The sequence below is a fragment of the Mastigoproctus giganteus genome, chromosome 2 (assembly GCF_048544385.1).
Source record: "Mastigoproctus giganteus isolate SK-2022 chromosome 2, ASM4854438v1, whole genome shotgun sequence".
NCBI classification, from domain to species: domain Eukaryota; kingdom Metazoa; phylum Arthropoda; class Arachnida; order Uropygi; family Thelyphonidae; genus Mastigoproctus; species Mastigoproctus giganteus.
Window position 1 is genome coordinate 191,711,319 of NC_143576.1, and position 27,154 is coordinate 191,738,472.

General features: G+C 37.4%; 1 protein-coding gene across 1 annotated transcript in view; it reads right to left on the bottom strand.

Moving 5' to 3' along the window:
• Positions 1-27,154, bottom strand: part of LOC150089863 (Fanconi anemia group M protein-like) — a 116,429-nt gene that overhangs the window by 63,682 nt on the left and 25,593 nt on the right. The window contains exon 4 of the mRNA XM_090368869.1: positions 8,890-8,978. Coding sequence (XP_090224995.1) covers positions 8,890-8,978 — 89 coding nt within the window. The remainder of the gene's footprint in view (positions 1-8,889; positions 8,979-27,154) is intronic.

The following is a 27,154-nucleotide window of genomic DNA, read 5'->3' on the forward strand; positions in this document are numbered from 1 at the left end:
GAATTTATTCAACCCATCCACTTCCACAACAACAGATGAAAGCCTGTTCCAACAATCAACCACATGCTGTCTGAAGGCAAACTTCCGCACATGTATCCTGCAACCATCCTTTCCAACTTTGAATTCATGTCCCCTCAAGTGTGTAGTCTCAGCAAGTGGAAAAATACTATTAACATTCAACTTACTCAATCCAATCAAGGCTTTAAACACCTCAATCAGATCTTCTCAGTTGCCTGGTCTTGAGATGCTACAATTTGCAGAACTGGAGCATTTCTAGGTAAGAGCACTCTTTTGTTCCCTTCACCAATCTGGTTGCCCTTCTCTGCACCTGTTCCAGCAGATCTATATCATTCCTAAACTCAGGCCCACAGACCTGTATACAATATCTAAGCATGGTCCTGTACAAAGGGATAATCACCTCCTCATCCCTGCTAACCAAGTTTCTGCATGCAGTCAGGACATCTCACGGGGCCATGTCGTTGACAAGGCCCCGTGAGATGTCCTGCCTGCACTACTCAGAGAATTTCATGTCTGACTGCACAATTATTCCCATGTCTTTTTCATTCTCCACTACCCTGAGTATAGTACCCCACAGTTGATAAGTTACTTTGAGGTTACTGCTACTGATGTGGAGTACTTGCATTTGCCAATGTTAAACTTTAATTGTTACTTCTCAGCTCATTGAGCCAATTCTTTTCCTCTATCTTGTTACAATAGCTCACCCTGATCATTTTCATCAACCACCCTACCAGCCTTTGTATCAACTGCAAACTTAGACATTAAGCGGCTGATATAACAATTATAGAGGCCGCCGTAGCCTAGTGGTCAGGTGCGCGGGTGCATAAGTACACATGCCTTGAGTGACGGGGGTTCAAGCCCGTGACTGCTGAATATGGTACTGTTTCTTGTATTCTGTCTATCTTGTGAACTCCTCTGACCGCTTGGCCGTCCCGGAGTATAAACAGAAAAAAAAAAAAAATAAAATAAATAAATGATACTGATAGCCATCAATATCATTGGTAAATATTGAAAACAACAATGGACCCAGCACTGAACCCTGGAGAACTCCACTAATAACATTAGTCCATGAAGAGCATTCCCGGTGATAACCACTCTCTATCTTCTTCCACTTAACCATCCCCTTATCCATAGCAGTAGCCTGCTCTTAATGCGTTGCACACATTAAGAGCAGGCTACTGCTATGGATAAGAGCAGGAAGTTTATCAAAAACCTTCCTGAAATCTAAGTACATGATGTGACAATTTTTTTTTTGCATCAAGTTCCTTGGTCACTGTATCATAGTAAGCTATCAGATTTGTTAGACAAGACTGCCCCTTGACAAATCCATGCTGTGATTGCAGTATTATAGGTGGTAGATGACTTTCATCAACCGGTGAAATACCACCACTTTGCTTATTGGAGGCTTGAAGTGGTGAAACCCATGTTTAGTCTCTAGAGCAAAGTTTCCGGCATCTCCCTCCCCCCATACTTCTCCTTCAACCCATGCACGGTACTAAGTACTATAGGTTTTGATACCTTTCGTGTTTGGAGTTTTCATAAAAAAAAATAATAAAATAACTGCATGCATGTCCAAATGGTCCTGCATTACTTCCTTAACCAATGATTCCATTATTTTCCCAGGACCAGATGTTGAGCTAACAGGTGAGTAATTAGTCATGTCACCTTTTGATCCTCCTTTATGAATTGGGTATATATTTGCACTTCTCCAGTCCACAGGGACCTCCTCTGAATCAAAGGATGTGCTCATTATGGAAAAGGGTTTGCTTACTTCCTTTGCTGCCTTCTTAATATAATCGGATAGATACCATCCACTCCAGGTGCTTTTTTTTATGTCCATCCTCAAACAATTTCTCCTCCACTTTCCTTTCAGTTATCAGTCATTTAGCACCTCATTAAAGTTTGATAAATTTCTGGCATCCCCTTCCCTAAAGAATTACTATTCAATTTGTCTGCAACCTGAACAGGGTCATCAACAGTTAACCCATAAACATCAAGTGGCCCATTGTGATTTAATCCCTTCCTTCTACTGTTAATATAAGCATAGAAGTCTTTGCTGTTTTTCTTCTCATTCTTTGCCAGAGACTTTTCATAATCTGCCTTAGCTTAACTAATCTCCTTTGTGACTTGATTACAGACTAATTTATGTCTATCACAGGCTTCTGATAAATTATCAGGTGATAGACTAATTTATGTCTATCACCTGATAATTTATATATATCCCATGCACTTTTCGTCTCAGCCATGTGTCTCAATAGTTCATCTGACATCCATTTAGGTCTAAGCATTGAAGAGTATTTCTTGGTTGGTATGAAAAGTCTAGTAGCTTCTCTGATTACTTCCCATTTAGAATTTTCTGTTGGTAACATTATCAGTTGGTTCCACTGCACACAATTTAAAAACTGTCTGAGACCTCTACAGTCACCCTTACGAAAACAAGAGTCTTTCCCTTTACCCTTTACAGTAATTATGTCTTTAATTAAATTCCACATTAGTACACTATGAACACTGCCACCCAGTGGTTCTTTTACCTGCAGATTCTTAATGCATGAAGAATCATGCTGATAACCAGATCAAGAGTTTTTGCTTCCTCTTGTTGCCTCTCTAACATGCTGCCGTAGAAAACAGTCATCCAAGAAATCCACAAAAGTCTTGTTAGTCTGTGAGTGACCAACCCACAAATTCCAGTCAACATCTGGAAGGATAAAATCCCCCATTATGAGATATTCTGATTTGTTGGCCCACTCTACATTTCCTGTGTAGCTGTTTGGTATACTTATCAAATTTATTAGACCTATAACACACTCCTAGTCTCAATTTTTTTTTTTTTTTTTTTTTTCCCAGTGCTTATATCACACCAAACTGATTCAACATTGCACTCACCACCCAAGTCAATTGGATGCACTGCCTTAGATTTAACATTTTTCTTAGCTAAGAACGTAACCCCTCCATCTCTCCTGCCCTGTTTGTCTTTCCTGTATACATTGTATTCCCCATATTCAAATTCAGCATCACTTATGTCTGAGTGGCATCATATCCGCTATTCCTACAATGTTAGCATTAATTACTCTTTGGATTAATGTGAATTTCTGCACATTTATTCTACAACAATTCATATTTGCCAATTAAAATTTATGCCCTCTTGTCCACCTCAAATGAGGAGTGACGATACCATCAGCAAATATTTTACTATATAACCCTTGAAATCCATGTACACTTCAATTATGTCACAATACAGATAAATAGTTTCTAGAGACCATTTACAGAACCCCCAGCCTTCCTTGATAAGAATATCCTTTTGTGGTCTCACAACTAATCTTGTTACACTTCTCTACACCTTTCCAACATATCTATCCTAAAATGAGCTTACCATACATGTATGCAGTATTCCAGATGTGAGCTAATCATTACCTTATACAATGACAGATAATCACCACATTGTCCCTGTTGGAAAAATTTGTGTGTGCCATTCACAGAACCTCATGTTTTAGCAGCTTGTTTGCATTGCTCAGAGAATTTCAAACTGGACTGTACCCTTGGATCCTTTTCAAACTACCACTTAAGTTTGATACCAGTCAAATCACATGTTATTCTGCAATTACTACTACCCAAATGTAGTATCTTGCATTTATCACTTTTAAACCTCAATTATCATTTTCCAGCACATCTACTGAGTTTATCTATATCCTCTTGAAATGAAGTGGCATACCCTGATTAGTGTCATTAATTACCCTGCTCACCTCTGTGTCATCAGCAAACTTAGACATTAAACTTGATATGCCTTCATCAATATCAATTGAAAACAGTAAGGATCCCCAGTTCAGAGAATACCCTGAGTGACGCACTAACAACATTAGTCCTTAAAAGCAGTGCCCATTAATAACTACCCTCTACGTTCTGCCGCTCAACCATCCTGTTATCCATAGCAGTACACATAATTAAGTTAAGAGCCAAAGCCTAAAGTTATGAAAGCAATAAAAAAGTCAGTATGTGCTGGGCACAGCCCTTTCTGTGCATATCTTTTACCACACCAGTTTTGCTAGCGCATTAATCTCGTATTATGATCATGCATTAATACATTGTGCCAAAATACAAAATTCATGTGGTCACGATCTTATATTGAAGCACTCTGCCATACTGCTCTAACTTATGAAGCAGTCTTTCATGTCTTTATTGAAATTTAACTATATGATGACCAAATTATTTTTACATGCAGTTTAAATGTGACTACCCATAGTAGCTAAACAGATTAGTTAAACGACATCTCTCTCTCAACAAATCCATGCTGTGATTGCCATACAACTGCATTCCAATCAAGGTGATTCTGCATTGTTTTTTAACTGCTAATTTCATTATTTTTTCTTGAAACAGAAGTCAGGCTTACAGGTAATTATTCATTATGAATCCTTTACCTAGAGATTTATTTAATGCATGAAGAATCACTGCATATATAATCAGACAAGAGTACTGCTTTCTCTCCTTTCTTCTCTAACCTGCTGATATAAAAAAGTCTTCCATTAAATCCATAAATATCCTATTTATACTCCAGGACAACCACACGGTCAGAGGAGTTCACAAGACAGAGAGAGAGAGAGAGAGAGAGAGAGAGAATACAACAAACAGCACCGTATCCAGCAGTCATGGGCTTGAAACCTGGTTGCTCAAGGCACATGTACCCTTTTCTTAGAGAATTGAAATTTGCCCACTAAAACACTAATCTCCTCACAGTCTGTGCATTTGGAGTGCATAAAGCCATCACCTATTGTGGCTCTATGTCCTGCTGTCAGTTCTGCATGCATGAGTAAAAATGAGACCTCGATTCATAGGAGAAATGCCCTCAACAACTCCCCTCCCTCACTGCCCCCTATGTCTACAGACCTCACTCCCATAGACTTTTTTTTTTTTTTTTTGCATTGGGATACCTGAAAGATAAAGTGTGCACTCATAAAACCACAAATACTGCAGGATTTTTGGTGATGAGATACTATCATCATCATGCCTATGCTAAATTACTAACTGAGAACAAGAAAACTGCATTAGACAGAGATATATTATTATTATTATTATTATTATTATTATTATTATTATTATTAGCCATATGGTGCAAGGAAGCCTGAGGCTCTTGTTGCACCAGCCAAAGTTTTCTGAGTTACCCGTTATCTGTGTGTGTGTGTGGGGGGGGGGGAATCACCAAGAAAGAGAAGAATGATGATATCCAGCTCAGGACCGTGAGTGTGCCAAGTCCATAGTCACCAGATGTGAGCCCCTGGGGCTTAGTGGTCATCAGTCTTGTACAAACTATAATTAAGAGGATCAGCAATCTGTGTAGAACAGGTTTCATGACCTAAATCCATACAATGGATTGTGCTTTCTCACAATTTTGTTGTGAAAGTGTTACTTAAAATTAGCATGTAACTTCTCTAACTATGACCATTAGTTTCCCTTTAATTCTCTCATAGGTTTGTGAATGCTAAATTCTCTGTATCTTGTAACATAAGACTGGCAATTAAATGAGTATCTGGGAAGACATAATGCTCAAATAAAAGTTCAAAGTTAATTTTAGTTTCTGAATTAGCATCTGAAATTTACAGAAAATGGAGAACATTCTTTTATAATAATATCTTTCACTTATAATGCTACCACTAGCCACCACAAACTAAACTTACACACTTAAAAATAACAAACATGCTATACTTAGTGTTAGAATTATTAGAGTAAATCTTTTCAATAATGTGTATAATTTGTCTCCAGTGTCCACAGCATGCAAATCAGTGATACTGAAAATTACTATAATTAAAGAAAAAGTTTCTTCCAATTATGCTAGTAAACTTGGCCAATGTTTATTCAAAATTTAGTCCTCTTTGTAGAATTGATTCAGTGTCCTTAGCATAAGAATTAGTGACATTGAAAATTGCTATAATTAATGAAAAAGTCTCTTTCAATTATGCCAGTAAACTTGGCCAATGTTTATTCAAAATTCAGCTGTTGATCCAAACATCACACTTGTATGCAGAAAACAGAAAATTCCTCTTAGCCTAATTCTTCACATTGAAACTGGTGTTTCATGAATATACTAATAACGTCTGTAAAAGAAATCTTTATCGACCCTTGGAATCCTCTATTAAATAGTTTGCCGAAATCCTTAAAGTCCCAAGAACGGCTCAACAGTTCAATTTCCATTAATTGAAACAAAATAATTTTTGTTACCTTTTAAACTATTATTACTCTTGCAAACTCTTTGAAAATGCTTTGCAAGCATAAAACATTTCACTGGAGACAATCATATAAGAAGCTTTTCTGCATAATATTAAAACTCACAAAAACAGCTGATTCTGTCACAACTCTAATGATAAAAGTCTATGATGCAAAAATGTGTAATTGTGGGCACAAAGCAAAGTGGGACAAAGTATAAATTAAGTGTGAACACAGTGATAAATGTGAGTTATTGAAACACTGGATTATTTACAAAGATCAGTGGATTACTCAGGATTAACAAGGTACACAACTATGATTCAAGTTAACTATATATTATACAATATTTAACATAAATAATTCCTTACAATCACCAAATTATAATGGCAAAAACAGAATGGATTACGCAGCAATAACATAGAAAAATATGTGAAGATATTGAAAGAAGTATAAGTACTATTTAATCTATCTACAGTCCTTATAGACAGTTCCAGGAAACAAGATTCAGTTTACAAAATAATGTCCATGAAGATCAAACAACTTCTACAATACAACAGGAAGAATGAAACGCACCACCATATATTAGGCTGTTGAGAAATTATACCATTTATGCATGGGTGCTGGTGTCAGACATTTTGAACATCTAATGTAAATTCTGTAATGCATCTTTCCAAAGTATCTATTAAAGCATTTATGCATAATTTTAAAACACCCTGTATTTTTTGACTTAGAATGAATTCTATAGTAAATCTGAAATTTCCAGTAGTGGGACAGTTGTCTGGTTAACAAGAAATTTTTTATTAATTTAGCAGAATACCCAATACAATAATCCGGTGGTTTTCAACCAGGGTGCCACGTAATTTGGGTTTAAGTTGCTTAAACTTATACGAGGGGTTTCCGAAAAGTAAGGTAACACATTTTTTTCTTAATAATGGTGAAAGGGAATGAGATGAAATGCAGTGGACAGATAGACTCATTAATAACACTCAAAAAGACCACCAGTGCAGTGTTGCAGTACTGTTGCCTCATAGCAGATTCCAGTTGCAAAATGACGGCTACTATGTGAGTGTGGTCCAAAACAGGTGTTTGTGAAGTTATTCGGTTTCAAGAAAAAGGGTCTTCACCAAGTGACATTCACAATGAATTGGTTGCTGTATATGGTGAAAAGGTGATGACAAAGAAGCAGGTGTGTTTTTGATGCAATGAATTTAAAGCAGGCCGTGTTGATATTGAAGATCAACATCAGGCAGGCGGGCCTTCATCAAGCAAGACAGAAGGCAACATTTCGCCCATTAAGGGCATAGTTCTTGAAAACAAGTGATTGAAACTGTGTGAAACTGCACAAATAGTGAACGTGAGTAAGTTGAATGTTTACAAAATTGTTCATGATGTCCTTAGCTTTCGAAAGGCTTGCTGCTGCTGGGTGCCTGACAATTGTCAGAGGAGGACAAAGCAAAATGCATGGGAATGTGTCTGGAGAACCTGTTGCGATACAGCAATGAAGGAGAGGATTTTCTCACTCACATAGTCACAGCAGACGAAACATGGGTTCATCACTTTACCCTGGAGAGCAAACAAGACTCCACGACCTGGAAACATCCACAATCTCCTGTGCATGAAAAATTCAAAACTATTCCCAGTGTCCACGGCCACAGTGTTCTGGGATCACCAAGGCGTTCTGTTGGTGGATTTCTTGCCAAAGGCAGGAACAATCAATGTACAACTTTACTGTGCAATGTTGGAAAAACTGAAAGCCAACATTCGAAGCAAACAACCAGGACTCCTGACAAGCACTGTGATTCTGTTGCATGACAACGCAACTCCACACACTGCCCACACTACTGTGAGTGGTTGAGCCGTAATCGTTGGAAAACTCTGTAACATCCCCCTACAGTCCTGAGTGCCTTCAAACTTCCATTTGTTCGTCCCTCTGAAAAAACACCTTTCAGGAAATCATTTCATCACGGATGAGGAAGTTCATGCAGTGCGATGTTGGTTACTGCATGTAGGCACAGACTTCTTCAGTACTGATATCGGTAAACTGATCCACCGTTGGGACAAGTGCATCAATAAAACTGGAGACTTTGTGGAGAAGTAGTGCATGTTCACTTATTTGTTGGTGTGTAATTTCAATTTCGTATTATTAAACATCATTGAGAGAAAAAAATGCGTTACCTTACTTTTCGGAAACCCCCTTGTATATTTTTTAAAATTTATATATTTATTTCATTATAAAAAGGCATGCGGTATCTTTTCAATTTTGTAGTGATCTATAATTGATGTTTATTTAGTACCTTTATATAAAGAATAAAATTATTATATATATATAAATTTGTATTACAAATTGTAATTTTGTTTTTAGCTATATTATTGTAATAACTATTATACAACATATTTTTGTATAATATTAGATATATATATAATATATCCAGAGAGGGAGAATTGGATCTAACAGGCAGAAAATTGAGTAGGGGTGCTGTTACTAAAAAAAGGTTGAAAACCACTGCACTAATCCTTTGCTTTGAGATGTGGCGGTGTTCACTACATTTCATCATATATAATTAACAGGTAGCTATCACTCAAATTATGCCTTTCACACAATATTTGCAGAAATGGAAAAGCCATATATTTTATTCTGAATAAAAAATCTCTAAAATTTAAACATTTCCTTCAACTCACCATGTGAGCCTGAATATAAAACTGTTACATGTGTCTGGATAAGCAGTGAGAGGAAACTATCCAAACTTTTGTTCTGACCTCCAGTAATGCTATAAAAAGGGGGAGGGAGAAGTAAAAAAGAAAATTGAAAAAAGCACAGAACTCCAAATTTTAAGTTCTTTTACTTCTGTAAAAACACTTAATTTAGTATTGTATTGCACTAAAATGTACAACAAAAAAAAAAAAGAAAGAAAGAAAGAAAAGAAAAAAGTTATTGTTGTTATTTGGTTTTTAAGAGCATTAGCAACTAAGGCCATATTGCTCCGGGAATATGCAGTCGTCATTCCCTGACATTTCCGCATCCTCCGTATTTGGTGGTCACGGGCTCGAACCCCGGTTTAATCAAGAAGCGTGTGCTATGCACTGCTGCTCCTGCCAACGGAGGCGCCTAGAAAAAAAGGTACAATCATGCATTATCTTCAGGTTAATGGATGAGAACATAGAATTTTATGTCTATCAAGGAGTATTTCATTATGCTGTAACTTTCAGAAAATAAGTGAATAATGTTCATCTGATAAGCCAATACAATTTTCTCATCTATTCACTAATTATGTTCATCAATTAACTGAAAGAAACAATTTAAAAGACCCTCCCCTTTCTCTCACCCCCCCATAAATTACATAGATTGGCTGTATAAAAACCTTTAATTTTTATGGGTATGCTAAGGTCATTCATTGATATAAACTGAAATTCCAGTTTATAAGGATCTTCAGGTGACAGTTTGGGAAAGACATTGTCAGCACACCAGTTCTGATGCAGATGCATAGCAGAAAGCTTATGTAACTAACTCATATTGCCTTCATTCATTTCATTTCTAACCTCTTTCTGTAAATTTCTCATCTATTTGGAATAGACAGGAGTTTATTGGTTAATGAAAATTTTCTGAAGATTTTTTTGAAACTATCCTTTCTCAATTTAAATTTATGTACATACTGCTTAGAAAAAGTAAAGATGCCATTGGTGTTTTTTTTGCTTAACCCTCCTTTGGCAAGAATGCCTTTGTGTCCATAATATTCTAATGCTCTTCACTGTATTCTTTCCCACAGGTCCACATCTTTATTAAAATGAGGATTGCAAACCTGTATGTAACATTCGAGATGTGGTCTAATCATTGAATAACCAACTTTCTTTGTTGCTGAGGGCTATTCTAGCCATATTGCACCTGCCAGTGTATTCCACATAATTTTATTAACGGCTATGATATACTGATATTAAAAATTATTAAATAGCTTAATTTCCAATGAGATGGTTTAATGTCAGGTACTCTCTGTTTGCAAGTGGCCTGAAAATAAATAGCCATTCATTTCAGTAATGTGCACATTCTATATACATGTGTTAGACTCTAAGCATGTATTGTGGAGAGTCCTCTTCTATTAATAAGAAAAGATGCAAATGAGCATAACAAATGGACACTAGCAAGGAATACACGTTCCTACCTGCTTAGTCAAGAGCTAGAACTCCACAACTTCTGGTTTTTGGATGATTTGCAGGAACATAATGCCAACTGTATCAACATGCATTTCCTGCTATATAAACATCCATTGCTTTCAGTGTATGTATGACACACTCATAGTTATAATATGGGAATTGAGCAGATGGAGCAATCACAGATGGATAGTTGGCAGTTATAATTTTAATACTCAATCACCCCACTTTTCCAGAATGTTTGGTATCCAAAATTTTACTATTTGCTCCTTTCTTCAAGTTGAAACTGCAGCTAATGTCTTATTTGTTTCAAAATGATTTGATTGAAGAAAGATTTGCAAAAAGTGTATGCATGATGGATCAAAAGTAAGATAATTCACTGTAGTAAATGCTGTAGTATCATAATTCACTGTTATTTTCTTGATGGCATACAGCATAAGAACCACATCCAATTGGGAGGGAGAAAAAAAAAAGAAAATGACAGTGGGTGGGACCATACTACTATATCTGCTACTAAACATTCAGTGTATATTTGAAGGGGCAGTGTTTCCCAACTGGTGGTTTATAAACCCCTAGGAAATTCATGAGAAATTTTTGGGTATGTGCAAAAAATTGTCATTTTCACTTCATCGTTCCACAGCTCCTATATTATTTTCGTTTTCTTCTAATTTCGTTAAATCAATAAAATGTTTAGTAATCCAGCATCAGATTATTTACTTAAAGTGTGGATGACTCGTTTCTTTGAAAGAACAGATTAATTTCCAGAATAAGAAAATTCACTCTCTCCTAATTCTCTAATAGATTGTTGTTTGTTTGTTATTTGGTTTTTAGGAGCATTAGCAGCTAAGGCCGTATTGCTCCAGGGGGGGGGGATATGCAGTGGTCATTCCCCGACTTTTCCGCATCCTCCGTATTTGGTGGTCATGGCCTCGAACCCCGGTCTAATCAAGAAGTGTGCTACGCACTGCTGCTCCTGCCCACCTAGCTACGGAGGGGTCTTCTCTAATAGAGTGTAACAGTAGAACAGGTTGCCCATGCATATTATCTGCAGTGGGAATATGCCTTAATCTTTTCCACTGGCTATAAACACAATAAAGCAGTTGACCAGCGTGACTTATCGGTACAGTACGTGGAAAAGGCAATTGAAAATGTGTTAAGAACAACACTAAATTGTGGAATGTTAATCCTTTTATCTCTTAATTCGTGCTTTCTACAGCAGCAGCTCTACTGCCTAAAGACCAGAGGTGCAAACAATGCCTACCCAGGTCTCTCAAAATGCATTCGTTATGTGGAAATTTTATTCATTCTACAGAAACTATTTTAACTGGACCATCCATGAATTTGAGAATCTATATAAGCTGAGACCTGAAAACTGTAACATTTAGTTTGTTGATTGCCCAGTTAAAGTGTGATACGTAGGAGTGCACACCCTGAAGCTAATAAAAGTATATATCTATCTTTCTGAAAGTAGCATTGCAATTTAATATATTTTGATTCTGCTGTAACTGAAAATTTACATTTCATATTTATGTAATGTTTCGTTATCTATTGTGACTGTCGCATATGCAACAGTCACAACAGATAACGAAATTTATGTTACCATGCCATTTGAATTAAAAATCTGAAATTCACTAAACAACAAATTAAATGAAACAGTAATTAAAACAATGAAATATTAATATTTAAAAAAGGCATTAATCAAAGTATGCCAAAGGAAAAAATGTTTTGAACATTGGGTATATGTACAATATTATTAATGATGGACTTAGATCGACATTTCCGAATGCTGAAACAGTTCTGAAAATATTTCTCACAATGCCTGTGACAAATGCAAGTTGTGAATGGTCTTTTTCATCAGATCACATTAATGCTATGTGCGTTTATTTTAAGAGACATTTGATTTTGGGTTATATTGATACGGAACCAACGAAACGTATTGAGTCTGAAGAAAATTATTGGCAAGATATTTCGAAAAGAATTATTGCTATCGTTCAGCTTTTGAGTAAACTTGGTTTAGGATTTAGGAGTAGTTCTACTGCATTTTATGTATCGTGTACTAGCCACTCTCTAAATTTAACTGGAACTAATGCAGCTGAATCTTGTTCTACTGTAGCACATTTTTGCCACTTTATACAAAATGTATAATAATTTTTTTTCTGCTGATCCAAGAAGATGGAATGTCTTAAATCAATATTTAGGAAGAAATTAGCATTAGTAGAGGCATATGATGCAAGAAAGCAAGCTTATGCAGCATCAGCCAAAAAAAAAAAAAAAAAAAACCTCCCACTTCACCCCTCCATTCGTTCGAAATACCTGTCCAGCTGAGCCTTAAATTTATTTAGGCTATCAACCTCCACAACAAGGGATGGCAGTCTGTTCCACCAACCAACTACCTGCTGGCTAAAGGCAAATTTGCGCACATCTATCCTACATCTGTCTTTCCTCAATTTGAATTTATACCCTCTCAGGTGATTATTCTGAGCAAGAGGAAGAATCCCATCAAAACTGAGCATGCTCAAACCATTCAAGGCTTTATACATCTCTATCAGATCACCTCGCCAGTGTCTAGTCTCCAGACACTGTAATTTGCAAAACATAAGCCTTTCTTTGTAAGAGCAACCTTTTGTTCCATTCACTAATCTTGTTGCCCTTCTCTGTACTCGTTCCAACAGCTCTACATCCTTCTTGAAATGAGGCCTCCAGACCTGTATACAGTACTCAAGGTGTGGCCTGACCATTGCCTTATACAAGGGAATAATCACCTCCTTATCCCTGCTAGAAAAATTCCTGTATATCATTGACAAGACACCATGAGCTACTCTTGCAGCTACTCTGCACTGCTCAGAGAACTTCATATCTGCCTGCACAATTACCCCCAGGACCTTTTCATTCTCTACCACTGTCAGTGTAGTACCACAGAGTTGATGCATTGCTCTGGGGTTGCTGTTTCCCATATGTAGTACTTTACATTTGTCAATGTTAAACTTCATTTGCATAACTCAAAACTTAAGTTTCACTAACACTGAAAAATTTAAGTGATACAAGATGGTCTGCTAGGGCTGATGCTATCTCAGTTCTTTGAAATGGTAATAAATTAACAAAAGAAGACTTAATTAATTTATCAACAAATGAACATGAAAGATCAGTAGTGCATCTAGAATGTACTAAATTAATAAAAAAAAATTGAGTATGAAACTGCATTACTTACTCTCCTCTGGGATAAAATATTAAATAGCTTAAATAAACAAGTAAATCGTTACAAGATCCTGCAATAAATTTACTGCATGGTTCCAATCTTTTGAAATCATTACATGAATATATTTTGCATATTATAAACGATTTTAATATTATTGAAAGAGAAGGTAAATTATTAACTGCTGAATAATAATACAAAGATAGAAAAAAAATTGAATTAAAACAAGAAACTATGTGGGACGAAATGAGGGATAATGAAGTAATTTTAGACGGGAAAGAAATGTTTATCAATATATTCAATGTTGTTTGTGATAGATTAATTGCTGAAATAAATAGACTAACAGAAGTATATACCAATATTTTAGATACTTTTAAAATATTTACAAATCTTAATTTAGATGAAACTGAATTCAACACTAGTATCGATAAATTAATAAGTACAGTGGATTCTGGTTATTTCGGCCACTGGTTAATCAAGGCAGCCGTTTATTTGGGACAAATCTTAAAGAACAGAACCCAATCAAGAAAACAGTCAGGGTTTACTTTGCTTAATTGGGACACATGCCATTTAATCAAGGCAGGAGACAGCAGCACTAGAGATTGTCTACGATTGTCTCTGACCATACCACGTGGTTTAGTCAGATTTCTGGAGGTCACAACCATAAAACAATAAAAACAATTAGCAGCCCCGTTTAATAGACTTTTCTGTTAGTGCAATCTATTATAAATGGAAAGTAAATGCGATCTTATTGAATTTGTGTTAATACCGACAGCTGGAATTCTGTGGGTTATTTATGGTGAAATGTGTTTACACTACCATGAAATCTTCAATCATATAAAAACCTAAATTTTCAGAATCTTTCTTCATTCTTATTTTTTAAGCTTCGTAACTTGTTACTCCGTTCTCACTTGTGCGTATCGCGTTACTTGCAATTTGTGTGTGCCGTGTTCTTTGTTATTGATTGCTTATCTTTTTTACTGTTTTAAATTTTAATCACCACCCACAAACGTTAGCGAACAGAAATATCAACTAGTTAGTATGTACATATTACAGTATGTATTAATTAATATATAAATTCTTTTATTGCTGATAAGTACAGAACATGTACTAGAGACAATAATACTCATCACGGCGACATGGCCAGGAGTTTTACATTATAAATGAGATTAATTGGCAAAAAAAAAAAAAAAAAAAAAATTTTTTTACTGTTACATGGGAAATTATGAGTTACACAAAATTAAACATGTAAAAATGAAATTATAATAATGAAAATATGAGAATTGAACGTCATACGGAGGAAATTATCCCAGTTCCACAGATGTAATCCACTTGAGGAGCATGTGACGGTAATTGTAGTCGATAGGCAATTTCTGAAGGTCAACTCCAAGACGGAGCAGTGCCTGAATTTTGGAGAGTGCCTGGGCAGGTAGGAACCGACTACACAGTTTCAACCGGTTGTATTTGAGGATTAGTGTGGGCTCTGACCTCAAGGATGGTGAAGGATTGTGCCACTGACGGAAATCCCAGATGTTTGGGGCATTTATCACTCCTGTGTACATTTTTACTGTAGTCATTAAATGCTTGCTGTCAATTAACCTCGGGAGCCTGGGTACATTTAGCTGCTCAGCCATGTCAGTTGTTCTCCGTTGAGTTGGTCGGCGATGCTTATTTGTGGCCCATTTCAGGGTCCAGTATTCACAAGAGAACACCGGTTTTTGAAGTGAGGGTGACACAGATGCCCAAATTTCAGCAGCGTATAAAATAGCCGGATAAACAGTGGCTTGAAGATATCTGGTAATGGTTGTGGCATCGTTGGAATGAAGTAAGTGTTGTTTCGCTCTCTAGCGTAGGGTGTTAAATCGCTTTTGGAGGTATTCTGTGTGAACATTAAATTTCAGCTTCGGATCAAAATAGACATCGAGATCCTTATGGCAGGTAACCACTGGGATGAGAGTACCTAAAACTGAAGGTTGAATTATTGTTGGTTGCTGTTTCAATGAGTAAATCATAATTGCAGATTTTGAAGGGTTAAGGTTTAATCCAAACATCTTCAAGTAAGTTGAAAGGGTGGTCAAGTTCTCTGTGATGGAAGACGTAATTGCCATTGGGTTTGCAGACGGTGGGATTAAGGTAAGAAACTTTATATCGTCAGCATATATTAGAGCATCATCATCACAAGGACTCATGAAAGGAATCAGAATGGCTGAGAAGAGAAGGCCAGACAGGACACCACCTTGTGGGACTCCTGCATTGATTTTTCTTGTAAACTGGGTCTTCTTCAAAGTGAGGTGGACACTTCTATTCCTCAATAAGGCGGTGAGGAAAGCTAGTAGATCTCCATTAATCCTGAAGAAGAATTGCAGAAGCCTGAGAAGGGCTGTGACTTCTAGGCTGTCAAAAGCAGCTTCAATATTGGTGTACACTATAGCTAATTCAGATTTAGTTTCGAAGGCTTGAAGAATTGATGTCTGTGCGGCCATGAGGTTTGTTATGGTGGATCTATTTTCGACTGTGAAATGGAACTGTTTCGGCTTCTGTGGCGTCAGCTGTTTGTTTAATGCTGGAAGAAGTACCTTTTCTAGAAGTTTGAGGAGGGTGGAAGAAGTTGAGATTGGTCTGAAATCTATTAGGCTTGTTGGCACGTTAACCTTAGGCAGTGGCCTCACAGAGTATTCATTCCATTGAGCAGGGAAAGCTAGTGTGGAAAGAACAGAGTTGTAGATTGAGAGTAATGCATCTAGGATATAGGGGCTAAGGCATTTAATTATGAAATGAGGTATCTTATCACTGCCTGCGGTACTAGATGGACGCAGGGAGTTAATAGCATATATCAATTGCTGTCTTGTGATGGAAATTATGGAAAGGTCATCATCAGTAGGAGCAAATTGAGTTTTGGAGAGTAATTTCAGCAGAAGCAGAATTGGTTTTGAATCTTGAAATGTAGTCAAACCAGTTATCTAGATCAAGATTTGAATTAATATGACTGTGTCTTGATGAGTATGGCGCTTTTCCTTTAGACAAGGTAGCATCGGTGTATCTCTTTATTGCTGATGCCTTGAGTCTGTTACGCATAGCTCTTGCTCTGGAGTATAGGATTCGATCTTGGGTTGTGCCAGAGATTTTCCACTGCTTGTTGTTGAAACTGCGAGCTAGATCTTTGGTCCACCAAGCTCTAGTTCTTGGCGAAATGTGTACGGTTTTGGCTGACGCATTGAGGTATTTATCCATCTTGTGATTAGATCAACTGCAAGGATTGGGTCACATCCATCAAGCACATGCCATGGAATAGACTGCGCTGCCTTGAGGCACTTTTTTGGATCCAGAAAATTCGGAGAGAATATGATTTTCTTTTCAACAGTATTATGGCAATTGAAGCCGGACATAGGCAGAAAAAGACGTAATGCAATTGGGTCGTGATCTGAATTGAAGGAAGTTTCTAGTGGAATGTCGACTCTGCAAATTCCAGAACACAGAATCAAGTCAAGGCGATTGGTGCCTCTCGTTGGCTCCTCATTGATAATCGTAAACTTTAATGGAGAGAGATTGTTCATTAGTCGTTGAAGGAGAGGGCTCAGGTGGGGTGGAGGGTTAAAATCGCCACAGAGAATGTGCATAGCAGAAGGGTGTAACTTACTCATTATCCAGCTGGTAGCATCGTCAATTGTTGCAATTGCAATTGTCTGGAGCTGGGGGTATGTAGATTGCCGCTAAATCGATTAAAAGGTAAAGGTAAAGTGCAGCCATTATCAACCCACTGCAGGGTGGAAGCCTCCTCAACAATTCATGGTGAGGGAAATGGACCATAATCTGCCACGCTGGCCCAGTGCGGGTTGGCAGATCGACCGTATTCAGCAGTCAGGGGCTTGAACCCCGGTCTATTCAAAGAGCGTGTGCTACTGCACTCCCGCTCCTGCCCACTCGGCTACGGAGTGGATTAAACAGGCATTAAAATCGATTAAACAGGCATTAAACTTCACAGTCACGAGTATTGCTTCATAAAATAAGGAGTTTCTAGATGTGACGTGCACAAATTTCAGGTTGGAATTTTTGATGAAGATGGCAACACCGCCGCCTCTAGATTGAGATCTTGATGTTAAGAACGATGAAAATCCAGCAGCTGGAGCATAGGCTATTGACTCCTGGTCAGGTTCAAGCCATGTTTCTGATAGACAAATTACATCCATGCTGTTGGACAACAAGAGTTGTTCGAGAGTTTCAAGCTTATTTCGGAGGTGCCGGACATTTTGGTAGAAAACTCTAAGGGTGAGTTGAAAGGGAATTTTTATAAGTGCTGATCTATCTGTAGATGCTTTTGAACACCTCAACAGATTAGGCCTGGTGGAAATTATACTGTTAATTGAAAGTGATTGAAAAGCAGGGTTATGTGGTGTCACATCGGTATGTTTATAAGCAGTAGCTGGGGCAAGAAAGTGATTGGAGCTGGACATGTGGTGTGGTGGTTTTCGACAGTCGAGAGACACTAGTGTAGTTTCACAATTAGTTAGTCATGCAGCGGGGGGGGGAGCTGTGTCATCTTTCGGTTTTGCTCATAAGATGAAGTTGAAGTGGATGGTTTTGGGTCTTTCAATTCATAAAAAGGCCTGATTAGAGTGCCAACAGGCCATACAGATGTGGATGCAACGGATCTGAATGGCCAACTTTTGCAAACTACTCTAAAGGACGAGTAATTTTGCGTTTTCTTGAGTAAATTTGCAGATACTTGGTATGCGGTTCTTTACTCATTGCAGCCTCAGCAGTTGTCAGTGGCCCCAGTCGGGAAATAAAAAGGCTTCTGTGCTGGGAGGTGGAAGGCTTGCTCATCGATCTCAGAATAGAGGTACCAATCCTAATCTGACACTTTTCCTTGATATTGGCAGGGTGACTCTTAATTTGAAAGGGTGACCTGGGGAAATGAGGGTTCTGATTAGCGGTTAATTGAGATGAAACAGAACGGGTAGCAGCAATTTTTGCCCAAGATTGTTTGTCCATGACATTTGAGCAATGGCTGCTTTCAGACAGCAGCACAGATGGTAAAATTGAGGTCAATTTTGGAGGTGGGATGCTAATTTCGTGGGCTGCCACTTGTTGATCGCACCTCTGTTCAGCTGCTTGACACGAATTCATGACCGGAACTTTGCTGCTTGCTACATTAGGGAATTGAGATTCCTCTGAAAGGTGATTGGCTCCCTGAGTATTTGGGCAACATTCCAATTCGGCGAGATTGTGTGAGGTCAAAATATCTAACTCTGCGGATTGGGCGGTGAATTGAGTGTTGATTCTGTTAACTGGTTCATTTTGTTTGGAAAACTTATGAATTTTGAAGCATCCGGTTTTTATTTGCATATTAGTATACAGATCATTAAGAGTAGACATCAGTTTATCTATTAACACACGTATGAAATTTCTTTGCAACTCATCTGCGACAGACTTGCTTATTGACTCATTCTAGATTTCTGGCCTTGGGTTGTCCTATATGGACAGTGTGGCCGCTGACACTCTTCCTGGCAAAGAGATATCAGTTTGGATCATTCCATTATTAGTGCTCTGGGCCTGAGAAACAGTTAATTTGTCTTTGGTACACGACGGTTGCAAAAAGCTTTGTAACGAAAAACTTATCTCACCCCTGATACACCCCGGTGTTTGGCAACTGATTAACTTGGGTGCTTTGTTATGACAGTTATTGAGGGTATCCGCAGGGAGGATCGATTTAGCGGTATTACGATTCTTTGAAATTACATCAGATGGAACATCTCGCGACAAAAGTTAAATACTGACCATGTTATTAATATCAGAATTTTCATTCATGTTGCTATGTTCAGATGGTCTGCTATTGATTGCATCTACCCCTTTTGATTTAAGTTTCATTTTGTGCAGATTGCAAATTGAAGCATGGTTGTTGCTTGACGTACACATCAAATTATAGATTGTAGTAACTTGTTCGTTGAGTTTTTCGTTCCATTGTTTTTCTTTTTCAGAACTCATTATGAGTTGTTAATATCATCCGGATTTGCTGTTTTAAAAGGTCCTGGTTGGTAATGACCGTATCTAGTCTGTTTTGTAACTCATCTATATGGGATTTCAAGTCGTGATGATTTGTATTGCTTCAACTTGCTGATGCAAGAATATTTGCTGATGCTATCGAGGCAGTGTTAGGTGGGTCGGAAAACTGCTAGCTTGGGGGAGACAAAGACAAATAGATTAACAGTAGCCACTGGCAGAGGTGAAAGAGATTCTTGCACTGCTTCTATTGGAATGAGCAGAAGCCTGAAAAACAATATGCAGGATATTTCAGAGACTGCTGGAAGTCATTGCGGTACAAGTAAACACATGGGTTGTGTTAGGGTAGCTAAGAATAGAAACAGGTGCATGTATACTTGCGTGTACACCAATGCTAGGAGTTTAGTAAATAAATTTGATGAATTTGAGGTTTTGCTCAAAACATCAAAGGCAGATATTGTTGGGATATCAGAGACATGGTGTCACGCAGATATAAGGAATGCAGAACTGGAATTTGGGGAGTACAACGTCTACAGAAAGGATAGACAGGATAGGAAGGGAGGAGGGGTTATGCTATTAGTTAAAAAACACATAAAATCCAAGAAAGTGAAGCCAGTCGACATCGATGGACAGGGCAGTGTCGAGTCAGTTTGGTGTGACATAAGCATGGGTAAATCAAAATTGAGAGTAGGAGTGTGCTATAGGCCTAATGACTCTGATGAGTATAATAAGATACTGTACAGGGAAATAGAAAGGGCCAGTAAATCAGAGAGTCTTATAATGGGGGATTTTACTTTCCCAGATATTGACTGGAATTTGTGGGTTGGTCACTCACACACTAGCAAGGCTTTTGTGGATTTATTGGATGATTGTTTTCTACACCAGCATGTTCGGGAGGCAACTAGAGGGAGTAATACTCTTGATCTGATTATCAGTAGTGATTCTTCATGCATTAAGAATCTGCAGATAAAGGAACCACTAGGTGGCAGTGATCACAGTGTGCTGAAGTGGGATTTACTCAAAGAGGTAACTACCATCAGGGGTAAAGGGAAGGGTTTTTGCTTTCGTAAAGGCGACTATGATGGGCTGAGACAGTATTTAAATTCTATACAGTGGGACCAACTGATGATTTAACCAACAGCAAATTCAAAATGGGAAGCATTCAAGGAACTAATCTTGGAAGCTACCAGGCTTTACATACCAACCAAGAAATATTGTTCAAGGTTCAGGCCTAAATGGTTGTCAGATGAACTAATGAGACATATGGCAGAGAAGAAAAATGCATGGGATACATACAAATTAATGGGTGACATGGAAGCCTATGATAGATATAAGTTGGTCTGTAACCAAGTCACAAAGGAGATTAGGCAGGCAAAGGCAGATTATGAGAAATCCTTGGCAAAGGATGCAAAGAAAAACAGAAAGGAGTTCTTTACCTGTTTAAACTCAAGAAGGAAAGGGATGAATCAGATTGGTCCACTGGATGTTGATGGTTCAACAGTTGAGGATCCTGCTCAGGTGGCTAACAATCTAAACGAGTATTTTGCACCTACATTCACACATGAGGAGTTATTCAGGAAGGGGAATGTCGTAGGTGAAGTAAATATTGGCAGTGAGCTAGATGATTTTCTAATAACTGAGAGGAAAGTGGAGGAGAAATTGTTGAGGATAAACATAAAAAAGGCACCCGGGGTGGATGGGATCTATCCAGTTATATTAAAGGAGGCAGCAAAGGAAGTAAGCAAACCCCTGGCCATAATTATGAGAGCTTCTTTGGACTCAGGGGAGGTACCCATAGACTGGAGATGTGCAAATGTAACCCCAATTCACAAAGGAGGATCAAAGGCTGACACAAGTAATTATAGACCTGTTAGTTTAACTTCTGTTCCAGGAAAATTAATGGAGGCACTGGTTAAAGAAGCACTGCAGGATCATCTGGACAAGAATTCAGTTATAGCTCAGACACAGCATGGTTTTGTTAAGGGCAGGTCTTGTCTGACCAATTTGATTGGATACTATGATGTAGTCACAAAAGAACTGGATGCAGGGAATAACTTTGATATTATATATTTGGATCTTAGAAAGGCTTTTGATACTGTTGCGCATGGAAGACTGCTGCACAAATTGGAGCAGTGTGACATTGGAGGCAAATTGCTGCTATGGATAAAGGGGTGGTTGAGTGGCAGAAGACAGAGAGTGGTAATCAATGGACACTGCTCAACGTGGACTAATGTTATTAGTGGAGTTCCTCAGGGTTCAGTGTTGGGTCCATTGTTGTTTTCTGTATTTATAAATGATACAGATGATGGTATATCAAGCTTAATGTCCAAGTTTGCAGACGATACAAAGGTTGGCAGGGTTGTTAAGGACACTACTGATGCTATGCTGCTGCAACAGGATCTGGAAAGGTTGAGCAGATGGGCTGAGAGGTGGCAAATGAAGTTTAACATTGACAAATGTAAAGTACTACATATGGGAAACAGTAACCCCAGATCAACGTATCAACTCTGTGGTACTACGCTGACAGTGGTAGAGAACGAAAAGGACCTGGGGGTAATTGTGCAGGCAGATATGAAGTTCTCTGAGCAGTGCAGACGGGCTGCAAGAGTAGCTCATGGTGTCTTGTCAATGATATACAGGAAGTTTTCTAGCAGGGATAGGGATGTGATTATTCCCTTGTATAAGGCATTGGTCAGGCCACACCTTGAGTACTGTATACAGGTCTGGAGGCCTCATTTTAAGAAGGATGTAGAGCTGTTGGAACGAGTACAGAGAAGGGCAACAAGATTAGTGAATGGAACAAAGGGTTGCTCTTATGAAGAAAGGCTTAAGTTTTGCAAATTACAGAGTCTGGAGACTAGGCATCGGCGAGGTGATCTGATAGAGGTGTATAAGGCTCTGAATGGCTTGAGCATGCTCAATGCCGATGGGATTCTTCCTCTTGCTCAGAATAATCACCTGAGAGGGCATAAATTCAAATTGAGGAAGGACGGATGTCGGATAGATGTGTGGAAATTTGCCTTTAGCCAGCGGACAGTTGGTTTGTGGAATAGACTTCCATCACTTGTTGTTGAAGTTGATAGCCTAAACAAATTTAAGGCTCAGCTGGACAGGTATTTCGAACGAACGGAGGGGTGAAATGGGAGTAGTGGTTGTGTTTTTTTTTTTTTTTTTGGCTGATGCTGAATAAGCTTGCTTTCTTGCATCATATACCTCTACTAATGCTAATGCTAACTTATTGATGAGTTTTTCTCTGAAAAAATTTGATTAATTAACTGTAGAATGTTTGTACAACTGGTGCCTTGTAGAGTGAGTTTGGGTCCAAGGGTTTCTATCTTTGAATCCTCAAAAGAGACTTCGTTATCTGATAATTCATCAATAATCTTAGAGAGCGCTTCTTTTCATTTTTTATCAGATATTTTCCCGGTTCAGTTTATCTCTGTTGCAGTACAGCCAGCACATTTTTTTCTTGCTTCATTTTCTTAAATGTACTATGCACCACTGAGGCACATTTGAGACAATATTCCATTTTGCAGCTTATACAGAAAAGTGTATTTTTTACCTGATTCTTGCAGATCAGGCATGTCTCTGTTCTCCTCATTCTCGGTTATGAAAAAAGCTTGCTTTTTCCCCAAGAAAACTCAAACACACTGAGTTCAGTTTTCGTTGCTCTTCTAAGCCGATTTCCGCGTAACAATCACAGAAGGCCTGGTCTCCGAGTTTCTATAGCTTTAATGGTGTTATTTGTGGCCGTCAAATTTGTTGAGGCAGGGAAACAATTGTCTGCTTACAAATGTTTATGGTTTATCCTTTGTCAAAACGACCTTGGAGAAGGTACCAAACAACTCCCGTTCAAGGTCTTAGTGATTGCTTTGTATAAGCTTATGAGCAAGTATACATCACGTACGTTGAAACTTGGCATAGCCAGCATTAAAATTATAAAATAATTAAAAAGTTACCTTTTAACTTCATTGCGAAAATGACATGTTCATCCAAGAGCTCATTAAATTCCGAGAACGGCCGTAGAAAAAATGATCATACTTTGACAACTAAACACACAAATTTTTGATTAAACATAGAGCACAAAAAATACACAGCAGCGTCATTTAGCACCACACGCTTATGGTGTGAAATTAGAAAATGATATGCACGTAAGCGTAAACTTATTTTTAATTTGTTAATCTGTGGAAAATATTCTTCCGATTTTCACATATCATTTAATTTTTTAATTGGTAAGATAATAAAGTGAAAATTAGTGCTTAATATATCTTTCTGTATTTATAAATGATATTGATGATGGTATATCAAGCTTAATGTCCAAGTTTGCAGATGATACGAAGTTTGGCAGGGTTGTTAAGAACACTAATGACAGTACGCTGCTGCAACAGGCTCTAGAAAAGTTGAGCAGATGGGTCGAGAGGTGGCAAATGAAGTTTAACATTGACACGTGTAAAGTACTACATATGGGAAGCAGTAACCCCAGAGTAACATATCAACTCTGTGGTACTACACTGACAGTGGTAGAGAACAAAAAGGACCTGCGGGTAATTGTGCAGGCAGATATGAAATTTTCTGAGCAGTGCAGATGGTCTGCAAGAGTAGCTCATGGTGTCTTGTCAATGATATACAGGAATTTTTCTAGCATGGATAAGTAGGTGATTATCCCCTTGTATAAGGCAATGATCAGACCAAACCTTGAGTACTGTATACAGGTCTGGAGGCCTCATTTTAAGAAAGATGTAGAGCTGTTGGAATGAGTACAGAGAAGGGCAACAAGATTAGTGAATGGAACAAAGGGTTGCTCTTATGAAGAAAAGCTTAAATTTTGCAAATTGCAGTGTCTGGAGACTAGGCACCTGCGAGGTGATTTGATTTGATTGAGGTGTATAAAGCCTTGAATGGTTTGAGTATGCTCAATGCTGATGGGATTCTTCCTCTTACTCAGAATAATCACCTGAGTGGACATAAATTCAAATTGGGGAAAGACAGATGCAGGATAGATGTGCAGAAGTTTGCCTTTAGCCAGCACGTATTTTGGTTGGTGGAACAGACTTCCATCCTTTGTTGTGGAAGTCAATAGTCTAAATAAATATAAGGCTGGGCTGGACAGGTATTTGGAACGAATGGAGAGGTGAAATGGGAAGTTTTTTTTTTTTTTTTTTGGCTGATGCTGCATAAGCTTGCTTTCTCGCATCATGTGCCTCTACTAATGCTAATGATCACAATGATAGGTGCTTACTACACAGCATACAGTGAATGGTACTTTACTATGGTGAGTCCATCGTAAAATAATTTGATTGTACAGAAAATCAATTGTAAATCTGTATTTTTAACTAATTACATGAAACTTCGCATAATTGGGGCAGCCGTTTAATCGGGCCAAAATGCACTAGTCCCAATGTGTCCCAAATAACTGGAATCGACTGTATGTGCAAAAATGACATTAGTCAGAAAAGTTTAAAGATGAGGTTATCCAATTTTTACTGTTTATTAAAAGAGAAAATAATAATGAGGTTATAAAAATAAAAATGAGGTTATCCAATTTTTACTGTTTATTAAAAGAGAAAATAATATGAATGAAATGTATAATATCATTAATAATGAATTAATGATCTACATTTCCCGATGTTGAAACAATATTAAAAATAATTTTAACAATGCCGGGCTAGTTAGTAAAGCAAGTGGAGAAAGGTCATTTTCTGTCCTCAAACGAGTAAAAAAACTATTTGAGGAATAGTTCAATTCAAGATAAAATCAGCAATTTGTCATTGTTATTTATTGAATCTAAACTAGTAAATAGCATTAATTATGATGATTTAATAGATATTTTTGCCAAGGAAAAAATATTTATGCAAATAAATTGTAAGAACTCATAATTTAGCTATTGCATTGATGTTACTATTATTTACTGCTGAAAAACAAGATATGAATGTTTTTATATTTTTGTAACACAATTTTTCATATTGTTTTTGTTATAATATTAGTAATTACACTAATCTGTCGTACTTATTTGTGTATTATACTTTATTATTTTGGGCTGCCCCACAGCTTGGTTCTGATGGTGCAGGTAGGTTCTGATGGTGCAGATTAGATTCCGGTAGGGCCCAAATTTATGTTCATCCAGCATTGTGATATGAAATGAGGAGGATCCTTGTGAAAGGGCAGCAGATGCTAGTCGTGAAACACAGCAATGGAAATCGATTGCTGACCACATGATGACCCGCCAAAGTGGCTGGTCATCATACCCTTACGGGCTGTTGCAACACAGAGTTTAGTTCAGTACTCTTCTTTATATTTTGCAGTATTAAAATGTTTGTGTTTAAACAGATTGGCAAAAATAACTGGGTTTTTTTCTGACCATATTTATATATGCAAGATTTTTGGACTAGTATCTTTAAGGAAGGGGGGGGCTCTTGCAAGAGCTTAGTGCCTCGGGCCCAGAGAAATGTAAGTACAGCCCTGAATTTATACCAATTTAATGTAGGCCTAATAATAAAAGAAATCAGAAAGTCAAATAATATATACAGTATGCAACCATTTCAATTGCTCTTATATATATGAAGAATTAAAAATTACAGGAGGAATTAATTGATTTAATTCATTGATGGTATAAAGGAGTGGGCTTCAAAAATAGAGTTATGGGTTAATTGGAAGAAAAGAAAAGCTATTAAACAGGGGAAGGAGGAGTTGAGTTATAAAGTATATCTACTTCAAGAAGAAAGTATACAAAATTTATATGAAAAAAGGATTAAAGACGAAATAAGTAAAACATTGGAGAGAGAACAAATAGAAGAAGAATGGAATAATATACGAAATATAATTCAAAAGATAGCAAAAGAGACACTACGACAATTCAGGAAAAACTATAAGAAGAGGGTAAAGATATGGAATCAAGAAATAGCTAAAGCAGTACAAGATAAATATCTTAAATATATACAAAACAGGACAAGTGAGAATGAAGAAATATATAAACAAGAACGCAATAAAACTAAAGATATAATAAGGAAGGCTAAAGCCGAGTCATGGGATAGATTTATAAGCACAATAGAGCATGATGTTCAGGGAAGAAAAAATTTGGCATATAAAATGATGAAACACTTGAATAGCACACAGAGAAAGACACTTCAAGAATAAATATAATAAAGGAAGAACAATGGAAAAAACATTATGAAGAATTGTGGAAAGACCGAACATATCAAACAGAAGAGATAGTTAGACCCAGTTAGTGACATAGATCCGATAACGAAGGAAGAACTGGAAAAGGCATTGACAGCTACAAAAAATAAGAAAGCAGTAGGAATGGATGGTATAAATGCAGAACTGATCAAGTATGGAGAAAATATTTTAAAAGACAGGATATTAAATTTATTTAATAAATGTTGGAAACAATATAAAATACCAGAAGAATGGAAAATAGTAAAAATTATTTCAATATTTAAAAAAGGAAATAGAAATGATACAAAGAATTATAGAGGGGTTAGCATACTAAATACAGTATATAAAATTTATAGCAAAATAATAAATAATAAAATTAAAATTATCTCTGATGAAATATTAATAGAAGAACAGGCAGGATTCAGAAAAGGAAGGTCATGTACAGATAATATA